Source organism: Danio rerio, chromosome 19 (genome assembly GCF_052040795.2).
Source record: "Danio rerio strain M-AB ecotype USA chromosome 19, GRCz13ab, whole genome shotgun sequence".
In the NCBI taxonomy this organism is placed as follows: Eukaryota; Metazoa; Chordata; class Actinopteri; order Cypriniformes; family Danionidae; genus Danio; species Danio rerio.
The window spans coordinates 5,940,001-5,952,691 of NC_141039.2; the positions used below are offsets into that span (position 1 = coordinate 5,940,001).

General features: G+C 38.5%; 1 protein-coding gene across 4 annotated transcripts in view; it reads left to right on the forward strand.

The window, feature by feature from the left end:
• stard3 (StAR related lipid transfer domain containing 3) overlaps positions 1-12,052 on the forward strand; it is a 17,049-nt gene extending 4,997 nt beyond the window's left edge. Inside the window, exons 7-16 of one of the 4 annotated variants that reach the window (XR_015516181.1) lie at positions 2,925-3,026; positions 3,105-3,160; positions 4,704-4,796; positions 4,878-4,940; positions 5,021-5,116; positions 6,820-6,899; positions 7,022-7,126; positions 8,405-9,288; positions 9,475-9,718; positions 10,368-12,052. Coding sequence is in view for 2 of the 4 variants with exons in the window: in XM_087294951.1 (XP_087151077.1) it covers positions 2,925-3,026; positions 3,105-3,160; positions 4,704-4,796; positions 4,878-4,940; positions 5,021-5,116; positions 6,820-6,899; positions 7,022-7,126; positions 8,405-8,498; positions 10,647-10,754 (797 nt within the window). In the remaining 2 variants the exon portion in view is untranslated. 4 annotated transcript variants of the gene reach the window in all.
• The last annotated feature ends 639 nt before the right edge of the window (positions 12,053-12,691 follow it).

The following is a 12,691-nucleotide window of genomic DNA, read 5'->3' on the forward strand; positions in this document are numbered from 1 at the left end:
TTTCTGTTCAGTTCGATTATGACTTTTAGTCAGATTAAGGTAATCATAGTTTACATAGTAGACCCTTAATCAGAGTATTCTCTTAAAAGTTTTAAAATCAGAACATTGGTATTGTTGTAAACGTACTCTGATCTCTGAACTCTGATCACCCCAGGTTCAAATTATGTGCTTTATTCAATGTTAAATGCTCTCAATGGGAGTTTGAATGCCATTTTCCGTGACATTTCTTGCCATACTACTGAAAGTAGCCGCAGATAGTTCACCTCAGATCTTGAAAATAAAATGACTACTATTATTATTATTATTTATTATTATTATTATTACTTGTCCTCTCCTTGATTTCCCAACCTCCCCTCACCTCGTCACCTTTATCATAAATGGTATTACTTTTACTTTTGTTATCATTATTATTATCACTGTTCTGACTTGTCCTCCTGTTATCTTTTCATTATCATTATTACAATTATTTATACCATTATCATTATTAAGGTTGCAATTGTTGTAGCTGTAGTTGTAGTAGTAGTAGTAGTAGTAGTAGTAGTAGTAGTCATTGTAGTAGTATCGATTGTAGTTGAGATTATTGAAGTAGTAGTTCATGTAGTAGTTGATGTTGTTGGTATAGTGGTAGCAGAAGTAGTAAAGGTGTTGTTGTTGCAGTAGTAGTAGTAGTCGTTGTTGGTGTAGTAGTATCAGTAGTAGATGTTGTTGATGTAGATGTTGTAGTAGTAGACGTTGTTGTATTAGTTGTAGCAGACGCTGTAGTAGTATCAGTAGTGGTAGTCATTGTTGTAGTAGTATTAGTAGACATTGTAGTAGTAATAGTAGTTGTTGTGGCTGTAGTAGAAGCAGTAGTAGTTGTAATATAAGTAACTTTCTGTAGTAGTTGTTGTAGTACTTGTAGACACATAAAAAAAGAAAGAAAATAAAATGACTAGCAGACGCTTTGAAAGGGAAAGTGATTCAGTGCAAACCATCAACATCAGTCACTCAGTTGCAAGTTTAATATGTATTACTTGGACTAAAATATTTACCATTTTGTTGGGAGTGTAGTGGCTGGTATTTAAAGGTTTCTTTTATGCCACATTGCATTTGGTGCAGACAGCCAAATTGCTTGTCACTGAAATCTTGTCGCATTGTATGTTGCTAAGACTCTGTGTTAGTAGGTTATGTTTTTCCTTATCACTCTTATTGTTTGTGTTGTTTTCCTGAAGGCAGCCTGTGATGTTAGTCACGGTTGCTTGTGCCATTGTTTTTGTTAACCTTTTTATTTACATTCTAGGCTGTTAGAATTATGCCGTTTACACTTCAAATCAGTTTTTTTTCTTTTTCCCTGACTCTGAGTGTTTTATTTTCAATGTGGGCGGACTGGAAACAAATTGCAAGCTCTCAAAAGAGGAAGGAAAAACCCGATTTTCTATGAGATGTCATTTTAATAGTGCTGTGGTCACATTAAAGTCACATTTACTAAGGGAAACTTGCTTATGTTCTGTTCTAAATACGCACACTCAGACTGTCACTTGTTTGGGAAAGTCCTTAAAGGTCCCATAAAATTAAAAATAAAGTTTAGCTCTTTTTAGATGTTTGTTTTAAGGATATCTATAAGCTTGTGTGCTCCAAAACTGTGACAATTCACGTTTCGAAAATATAAAACCCATATAAACATGTAAAGCTTGCAGTTTGTCACTTCCACCTAAATGGATCAACTATGTTTTCCATGTCCCTTCATACTTCCGTTTCTCATCAAATCTTGATTAATCAAATGCTCTCTAGTATGTGACTTGCCCCGCCTCCTTCAAGACGCTTCTCATTTGCTTTTCATTTGATGCGCTTGCGCTCAATCGCTCTCACTGGCAGAGCTCTGATCAGAGGCAAGGCAAGTTTATTTATATAGGACATTTTATACACAGTGGCAATTCAAAGTGCTTCACATAAACGGGAATTTTCCTATTCCAAAACACTGCTGTATCACATTTTCTCATTTTACTCTAGGACTTCCCCTTTCTGGTGATCACCAACAGATTTGATTTTTCACCTGAAATCAAAAAGTTAAGCCTTACAGCTCTAATTACGTGCCCCCAATTTTTAACTTCCTTCTGGAAGTAAATCACGCGGCCCCTGATTTTAACCCTCTCCCGGGAGTAGATCGCTTTAGCTAGCCAAATGTAATAAAAGGTCTTGATCTCAGCAAAGAGCTTAGAATGACCAAGAGGCGACACTCAATAGAACGTTCTATTGCAACAGCCCCAGATTCCGCCATTTTGGAGTGAAAGTGATCGGCCGTCCATTGGATCTCATTACTGTCGCGATGGCAAGCAGCTGCTTTGTTTTTTATTTATTTAAAAAGCGCATTAAAGCTGAGATATAACCTGAAAGATGACAATACAACGCTTACTTTCACAATCATCAGTACTTTTAATAGTTTGTTTTACAGACTTATAATATGCTGTTGTTCTATTGGAGTTTTCATTCCAAAATGGCTGCCGCGCCCTTTAGTGGCTGTTTCCCAAATTACACTAGAGTGTCGCCTCTTGGTCATTCTAAGCTCTTTGATCTCAGCTAGACGCCAGGGACTTTAACCCCCCCACAACAGATTATCTGTGGCGGGTCACTTCTCGGATCTCACTTACTGTAATTATGCTGGTGTCCCACAGAGACCGATCTACTAGTATGGTGATGGCCCAAGTTAACATTTTTAACTGTCCAATCAGATACATAAAGAGTAATAAGAGAGACAAGTATATATATATAAAAAAAAAAAAAAATTAAAAACACAATTGGCTGTTTTTATTTAAAAAGAGGAGGAGCTACTCTGTGTATCACCTTTTCCATTTTTCATTTGAGATTACGTCAAACATTGAATAAAAACACACATTTCAAAGCACTTAATCTATATTGATGATCTGTCATTTTTCTCCTATCTGCAGTGTATCTGGCAGCAGTGAATGCGGCGTGTGAACCGGCCCCTCTCATCTGTCCTAGACCCGTGTCTGATGGACAGTTTTACTCTCCACCAGAGTCCCTGGCAGGTAACGCCATTCACTTTCATTCGGCGCAACTTGCTGTATGTATTGATTTTGCTCATAACGTTTGCATTTGTCCTGCAGGTTCAGAGGACGATCTTGATGAAGAGGGTCTTGGCAGGAGAGCAGTAACAGAACAAGTAAATAAATACTTGGGTTTTGTTTTATTTGCATAAAATAAATCTCAGAAAATGGGCACATTTAATGAGTACTACATGCTTTATAGTATACTGTAAAACTGCAGGTTAACTACGTTTATACGCTCGCTAGCCACTTTATTAAGTACACCTTTCTAGTACTGGGTTGGACCTTATTTTGCCTTCAGAACTTCCTTAATCCTTCATGCACTGAAAAAAAAGTTGTCTGCAAAAATGATGCAAACAATTTATTTGTGTTGAATTTAAACAAACAAATTAAATTTAGTAATGTTCAACTTCAACATCGACATAAACAAATTGTTTACAACCACCTAACTTAAAAATATTAAGTAAATTCAAGGAATCATCTTCGAATAATTTTTTTCAGTGTGGCATAGATTCAACAAGCTACTGGAAATATTCCTCAGAGATTTTGCTCCATATTGACATGATAGCATCACACAGTTGCTGCAGAATTGTCGGTTGCACATCCATGATGCGAGTCTCCCGTTCCACCAAATCCCAAAAGTGCTCTATTGGATTGAGGTCTGGTGACTGTGGAGGCCATTTGAGTACAGTGAACTCATTGTCATGTTCAAGAAACCAGTCTGAGATGATTCACGCTTCATGACATGGTGCATTATCCTACTGGAAGTAGCCATTAGAAGATGGATACACTGGTCATAAAGGGATGGACATGGTCAGCAACAATACTCAGGTAGGTTGTGGCGTTGACACGATGCTCAATTGGTATTAATGGGCCCAAAGTGTGCCAAGAAAATATCCCCCACACCATTACACCACCACCACGAGCCTGAAACATTGATACAAGGCAGGATGGATCCATGCTTTCATGTTTTTGACGACAAATTCTGACCCTACCATCCAAATGTTGCAGCAGAAATCAAGACTCGTCAGACCAGGCAACGTTTTTCCAATCTTTCATTGTCCAATTTTGGTGAGCCTTTGTGAATTGTAGCCTCAGTTTCCTGTTCTAAGCTAAAAGGAGTGGCAACCAGTGTGGTCTTCTGCTGCTGTAGCCCATCTGCCTCAAGGTTGGATGTGTTGTGTGTTCAGAGTTGCCTTTCTATCAGCTCGAACCAGTCTGGCCATTCTCCTCTGACCTCAAGGCATTTGCACCCACAGAATTGCCACTCACCGGATATTTTACCATTCTCTGTAAACCCTAGAGATGCTTGTACGTGAAATCCCAGTAGATCAGCAGTTCCTGAAATACCCAGACCAGCACGTCTGGCACCAACAACCATGCAAATCACCTTTCTTCCCAATTATGATGCTCAGTTTAAACTGCAGTAGATCGTTTTGAGCATGTCTAGATGCCTAAATACATTGAGTTGCTGCCATGTGATTGGCTGATTAGAAATTTGCGTTAATGAGCAGTTGGACAGGTGTATCTAATAAAGTGGCCGGTGAGTGTACACAGTCCCCCTTTTGGAAAGATTATTGTGAAAAGCGCTATACAAAAAAGCTTGAATTGATTTGTATTGAATCAGTCTGTGCAATCACTTTTTTTTTTGTTTTTTAGGAAAAGGCATTTGTAAGACAGGGGCGGGAGGCCATGGCGGTGGTGGAACAGATACTCACACAAGAGGAAAACTGGAAATTTGAGAAGACTAATGTATGCATGCATTAACAGTGGTAATTATTTGTTTATGTTTTTTTGTAATCTGTATAATATAAAAGTGTTTTATTTTTTTAGGAGCTGGGTGATGCAGTATATACACTTGAAATCCCGTTTCATGGGAAAACGTTTATTTTAAAGGTATTGTAAAACAATAAAGTGTGTATTGTGAGAGATTTTGTGTTTGTAATCAGCTTCTTACCGCTGTTTGGTGTGTTTAGGGTCTTTTGCAATGCACAGCAGAGCTGGTGTATCAGGAGGTCATTTTACAGCCAGAGAAGATGGTGCAGTGGAACAGAACCGTGTCTGTTTGTCAGGTACACGCTCACAGACACCTCTAATAATGAGTGCTGAAACATATGTGGGTGTGAGGTATATTTTAGTAGTAAAATAAAACAAATGCGCAGTTTGAAATGTATAATAAAGCATTGAATAAAAATGCATGAATTAATCCAACGTACTGATTTGCAACTTTACTGCTTCTTCTGAGGCCAGATTTGTAATTGCACCGCCTCCAAGAGCTTTTTTATAAGCTATGACCAACAAACTTTGAGTCCTGTCTAATGCTGTTTTATAAAATGCTATTCTAACTGATCAGACTGACTAGTTTTTCACAAACTGGACAACTAAAATACAACAAAACATGTAAACTTAAATTGAGGGTATCAAAACATTTAAACAAAGTCTTACAGAGTTTATGAAGAGTTCAGATGCAAAAACCTCCAAATGTTCTCAGAAATTTCCATAGAAAATTAGCATTTTAATCGAACGCCAATGTTTATGTCAAGTTATTTAATTTTAAAGACCATGAAAAGAAAAATGATTTGCCACAAAACTGGAATTACTGAACCTACACACAGAAGCCTGATAATGTTTATTTTTGAGTAACGTTTCATATGGTATTTAGAGGTATTTGCATCTGAACTCTTCATATACTCTTCATATGTTTCCTCCTTTAACCCAGTTCAAAACATTCCGATTTTAATTTATCACAAGCAAAGCCTAGCCACTTGCTTATGGTGTTTTAACATCTTAAGGTATAGTTAAACATGTTTATAATATGGGCGAGGCAGTGGCACAGTAGGTAGTGCTGTCGCCTCACAGCAAGAAGGTTCAAACCTCGGGTCAGTTGGCGTTTCTGTGTGGAGTTTGCATGTTGTCCCCGCCTTCGCGTGGGTTAATTCCGGGTGCTCCGGTTTCCCCCACAGTCCAAAGACATGCGGTACAGGTGAATTGGGTAGGCTAAATTGTCCGTAGTGTATGAGTGTGTGTGTGGATGTTTCCCAGGGATGGGTTGCGGCTGGAAGGGCATCCGCTGCGTAAAAACTTGCTGGATAAGTTGGCGGTTCATTCCGCTGTGGCGACCCCGGATTAATAAAGGGACTAAGCCAACAAGAAAATGAATGAATGATTGATGCTAATAATATCTTAAAACGTGTTGGAAATAATGACAATGTTCATTTTTAAAACCTGTAAATTACTGCTAGCAATGTGCTAAAGAGTGTTTGCAAACTTTAATAATACTAGGATAGTGCTTAACATGGTTGCAATATGTTTTGTGCCAGAACATTGCTAAAGATAAAGTATGTATGCCTTGTTTTAAAAAATGGTGGCAACTCGTTGGTACATGCTAGTAGCATTCATGCTAGTTGTATCATGCTAACTTTATATTAAAATGTTAAAATAGCTTACTATTTCTTCCCCTTTCAGTCAAATAAAAAATTTTCTCATCTGTTTTAAATGAGAGGCTTTCTCAAGACAGCATTTTTTATCTTGTTATCAGTGTTGTCCTGCTTAATAAAGTTGTGGAATCCATGTAAATCAATAAAATAGCGAGATTTCGTTTTTTGTAATTTGATGCAATGGTGATGTAATACATACATAAATACATATAAATGTACATAAGCTTTTTTTAAAATCTAAATATTAAAAACATCCAAGGATTTAGGATGCTGATGACCATTTAATGCATCATAACAGTTTTGAAATGGGTCCATAATCCTCTGATTTCCACCCACAGATTTTACAGAGGGTTGATGACAACACAATGGTGTCGTATGATGTGTCTGCTGGAGCGGCTGGAGGTGTCGTGTCTCCCAGGTGAGATGGCCGTTTCCTGCTATTGAATCTATCCAAACTATGCTTATACCCTTGATATGTAGCCATGCGAACGTTTCTACTAGTTGCAGAGAATTCAAAGTGTTCTATTTCTCGTCATTTAGGGACTTTGTGAATGTTCGTCGGGTGGAGCGCAGACGAGACTGCTACATCTCTGCAGGAATGGCCACCAATCACAACTCCAAACCCCACCACAGTCGCTACGTCAGGTCTGTCGTGTCAAAATGCAGAACTTGTTCATGCTGTATGCGAAATGGCTCTCTCATTGACGATTCTCTACATTTGTCCACTAATATAGTCCACTTGAAGTAGTCAATGAAGCAAGTGGGTGATTTTGTGCAGTAGAAGGAATGAGGTTTTGTTTGTGCTTTACTGGTTTGTAAAGGATTATAGGATTAAAGGTCAGAATTATTTAACACTCAGCGACTTGTCTGTTAGGGATGAAAAAATGTTTTGATTTGTGTCATTAAAACCAAAGCGAACATGGGGAGAACATGCAAACTCCACACAGAAATGACAACTTGCCCAGGCGGGACTCGAACCCGCAACCTTATTGCTGTGAGGCAACCCATCTTGTGGTCAGTTACAGAAATTCATTTGGCGCACAAACACTCACAGTGCATTATGGGTATTTTTTACCCCTCAAGTCGTGGATTCTAGGCTCCATTACAGTCCTTTTTTTGTGCCCTTCACTCACTAACTTCCCTCCATCGTGTTTACTCTGTCACTGATTACGCTACACAAGTGTCTACTACTGGCAGAGCATCTGAATGGGTTTAAATGGAATGCCCTAAACCCTTGAGCACTTAGGAACTACAGTGTTGTGATGTCATTGCAATTGCATTCTGGGACATAGGAACCGACCTATGAAATTGGTCAAAGTCAAGGAATCCAGTGCATGTCCATGTAAACTTTGTGAGTGTCTAAAAGTGGACTGGGACTTAGCCATAGACTTATTGCTTAGTAATATGGGATTGATTGAGTGCATTTGATGTCCACTATGGTCTGAGACACTACTAGAAATGGCTTCTAACTCCATTTATTTTAGTGTATAGGGGTCGATTTCTGGATACAGCTTCTCTCTTTGAAAAAGAAACCTGACGAATGAGTTTATTTTTGGTCAAGCCAAATTAGCTGTGTGAAAAAGAACGAGATTGAACAGATGTCTGGGCAAGATGTTATGTTATCTGCTGTTGTGATGTCTAGACTTTTAATTGATTTGACTTTCTGAAGAGTCATTAAGTGATCTTGTCTTTGCTTTTTTGAACTGAAATTGTGTAACAAAGGAGCATTGTGCTGTTTTAGAAGGAGGATGGCTTTTTAGGCATTTCCTATAATTATTTTAATTTATTTAAATTTTTTATTAATTTTCAATCTGTTTTGTATTTTGTAACTAAGAGCTATTTTGACTCTCTCTCTCTCTCTCTCTCTCTCTCTCTATCTCTATCTCTCTCTCTCTCTCTCTCTCTCTCTCTCTGTTTTTTTAGAGGGGAGAATGGTCCTGGTGGATTTGTGGTGTTGAAGTCCAGCAGTAATCCTTCAGTTTGCACCTTCATCTGGGTTCTCAATACAGACCTTAAGGTAAGGTCAGCAAGAGAACCACTTTGTCATGCATATTTAAACTCTTTAAATACCCTGATGATGAGTAGTTTTTAATTTGCAAAGTGCATTTTTTATTTTATTTATTTATTTATTTTTATTAACTTTTTTCACATCATTGTGCAGCCTCTGCAAATCATCCACATTTATAATATTTTGCTGATGGATGATAAATTCTTGTCTCTGATGAAATCTATTTGCCATACTGAATTTTCCAGAATATAAGTCATATTTTTATCATTTAATTCTTGTTGCAACTTGTATTTACAAAGCAGCTTATACTTTATAATAAAATAAACGCTATAATACAGTAAATATTTCTTACGCAAGTCTGTATGCATTGGGAAAAAAAGTAAATAATGAATGACAATTTAATGTAATTTTTGTGTTCTGAATGTTGTTGAAATATTTCTAATTTGTTGTGGAATGAGAGGAACTGATATACATGTTTATAATGTTCTCGAAATCATTTCTGCATTGATTCTGAGATTTACAATAAGCTGTTAAAAACTAGCCTAAAGTACCTTCTGCTGTTTTATACCAAGCCCAGAGCGCCGTCTGCTGTTTAAAAGCAAGCCTACAGCACCATCTGATGTTTAAAAACTAGCCTAGAGCGCTGTCTGCTGTTGAAAAACAAGCCTACAGCACCATCTGATGTTTAATAAGAAGCTTACAGCGCCATCTGCTGATTAAAAACAAGCCTAGAGTGCCATCTGCTGTTTAAAAAAACAAGCCTACAGCGCTATCTGCTGATTAAAAACAAGCCTAGAGCGCCATCTGCTGTTTAAAAAAAAAGCCTACAGCGCCATCTGCTGTTTAAAAAAAGCCTACAGCGCTATCTGCAGTTTAAAAACTAGCCTACAGCACCATCTGCTGATTAAAAACAAGCCTAGAGCGCCATCTGCCGTTTAAAAAAAAAGCCTACAGCGCCATCTGCTGTTTAAAAAAAAGCCTACAGCGCCATCTGCTGTTTAAAAACAAGCCTACAGCGCTATCTGCAGTTTAAAAACTAGCCTACAGCGCCATCTAATGTTTAAAAACTATCCTACAGCGCCGTCTGCTGTTAAAAACTAGCCTTAAGAGTCATCTGCTGTTAAAAAGCCAGTCTAGAGCGCCGTCTGCTGTTAAACGCCAGTCTAGAGCGCTGTCGGCTGGAAATATCTAGCCTAGAGCACGGCCTGCTGTTTAAAAACTATCCTAGAGCGCTGTCTGCTGTCTAAAAACTAGCCTAGAGCGCCGTCTGCTGTTTAAAAACTATCCTAGAGCGCTGTCTGCTGTCTAAAAACTAGCATAGAGCGCCGTCTGCTGTTTAAAAACTATCCTAGAGCGCTGTCTGCTGTCTAAAAACTAGCATAGAGCGCCGTCTGCTGTTTAAAAACTATCCTAGAGCGCTGTCTGCTGTCTAAAAACTAGCCTAGAGCGCCGTCTGCTGTTTAAAAACTATCCTAGAGCGCTGTCTGCTGTCTAAAACTAGCCTAGAGCGCCGTCTGCTGTTTAAAAACTATCCTAGAGCGCTGTCTGCTGTCTAAAAACTAGCCTAGAGCGCCGTCTGCTGTTTAAAAACTATCCTAGAGTGCTGTCTGCTGTCTAAAAACTAGCCTAGAGCGCCGTCTGCTGTTTAAAAACTATCCTAGAGCGCTGTCTGCTGTCTAAAAACTAGCCTAGAGCGCCGTCTGCTGTTTAAAAACTATCCTAGAGTGCTGTCTGCTGTCTAAAAACTAGCCTAGAGCGCCGTCTGCTGTTTAAAAACTATCCTAGAGCGCTGTCTGCTGTCTAAAAACTAGCCTAGAGCGCCGTCTGCTGTTTAAAAACTATCCTAGAGTGCTGTCTGCTGTCTAAAAACTAGCCTAGAGCGCCGTCTGCTGTTTAAAAACTATCCTAGAGCGCTGTCTGCTGTCTAAAAACTAGCCTAGAGCGCCATCTGCTGTTAAACTAAGATCAGAATCTTTTTCTCAAACTATTTTTCATCACAACTCTTGGTAAAAACCACCTAGCAAGTTCTTAGCAACAGGCTAAAAATACAAAAATTCTAAAATATTCTACAAAGTTTTTTTTGTTAGTTTTTTTAATGTGTACTAAACGTATAGTAATATAGTTATTGTATATTTATTTTGTTTTGTTTTTTTGCAGGGTCGTCTCCCACGTTACCTCATCCACCAGTCTCTGGCCGCAACTATGTTTGAGTTCATGTCTCATCTCAGGCAGCGTATAAACGAAGTCCACGTCTCGTACCGGTGACCTATCGACTCTGAAGTCACCACGATGTAAACTGTGGTCGGGTAAAGAGTCAAAGTACACACTGTGCCATATTCATTCTCCTGTGCGAACAAGAGTCGCCATGAGGAAATTCCGCGTTACATTTGACTGGCGGGAGATTGTTACGGTTGACTGCGTCTACGAAAATCTGGCTGCTCTTTATACTGACATTAAAGTTGATGCAGATGTACTACAGGAGCACATGAGGTCATAACGCAAACGGTCAAATGCCACACGAGCCGAAATCATGCAAATATAAAGAGAAATGCATGCGTTTCTAATATCAGGTGTGCCTAAAACCCACTGTCGCCACCTAGTGAACACGACTGAAGACTGGGATGCTTTCTTGATGAGATTCTGAGCCAAATACGCTGTGGTTTCTCATTCTACTTTTACTCGCGCCTTAATCAATCAAGCACACTCAGTCATACTAATTAACTTTTGTCTTATTATGTTTGGCTCTCGTTGCCAATCTTTGATGTATTGGATTATTAAATATAAGAGCATTCATCTGTAGCGTATATATCGGTTTTCATTTGACGCCTATGATTATTAGTCTAACAATGCACACTGTTTCGTTTATGTATTGTCTTAAATCAAATGAAATGCGCTGCAACAACATTCTGCTTGATTTTATTCAACAAGAAACTGGTGCAAAGCAGCATAAAGTTGATTTGTAATGAATATAACAGGCCTTTTGTTGAAATACGTGCAGTTTTTTTGGTTTTGCATGTTGGTTCGTGTTCTCTCAGAGCATTACTGTCAATATTTTATTGGTTTTTAACTCATGTTTACCACATTTATGCACAAACAAGGAACTAAGTCATGGTCCCGAGTTGTTCAGTGGGTTATTGTCTTATAGAAACGCCACTAGTAAATTGTGAACGTGTCCTTCATTAATAGATGCCTTGGATCAAGCAAACAATGCGTTTAATAAAGAGAAAAGACACTCTTACAGGGTATTGGATTTCATTTTATCGGCTTATCGGATTACGTCGATCTTATTTTGCCCGTGTGTTGGTTTGAACTTGTGTGCCTTTTGTTACGGTTTGTGATTGCTTGCGATATTTGTTTTATTTCATGATCTTTTTATTGACTGTAACCACATTTCTTTGTGCAGAGCCTTTTTAAATGGCTTGAAGTCACTTGTGATTCAGGTTGTGAGTGAATGTTATTTTTATACTGATTTGCATTAATATGAAGCTACACCGAATTCTGTCATGTGATTCAGAAATCATGATTTTAAAAAAATCAACGTTTAATAAAACTAACAGACAGTTGTTATAGTGTCTGTCATCTGTTATTGGAAGTGATGGAAGAAGCTGATTTTCAAAGCTTCATAAAAATGTTATCAACTGCTTTTTTTGTTTGTTTTTAAATGATTCGTCGTTTTGAAGCGCCACATGCTGGTGAAGCCATGTAACTCGTTTTTTTAAACAATGTTTAATTGAAAGTATAGCCTATCAAATACTAGGGTTTCTGCAGGGTCTTTAAAAGTCTTAATGTTTTAAATCTCAAAATCCAATTTGTAGCCCTGCTGAAAAATCCAGCTTCAACCAGCCTAGGCTGGTTGGCTGGTTTTAGCTGGTCGACCAGCCTGGTTTTAGAGGGGTTTTGGCCATGTCCAGGCTGGTTTCCAGCCATTTTCAGCCTGGTCTTATATGGTCAGGCTGGGAAATGACCAGCTAATACCAGCTTGACCAGCCTAGCCAAGCTGGGATTCCAGCCAAAACCAGCTATATCCAGCTTAAACCAGGCTGGAAATGGCTGGAAACCAGCCTGGAAATGGCCAAAACCCCTCTAAAACCAGGCTGGTCAACCAGCTAAAACCAGCCAACCAGCCTAGGCTGGTTTAAGCTGTATTTTTCAGCAGGGAGGGCTTAAAAAGTCTTAAATTTACTGAAATATTGTGTTTGTAG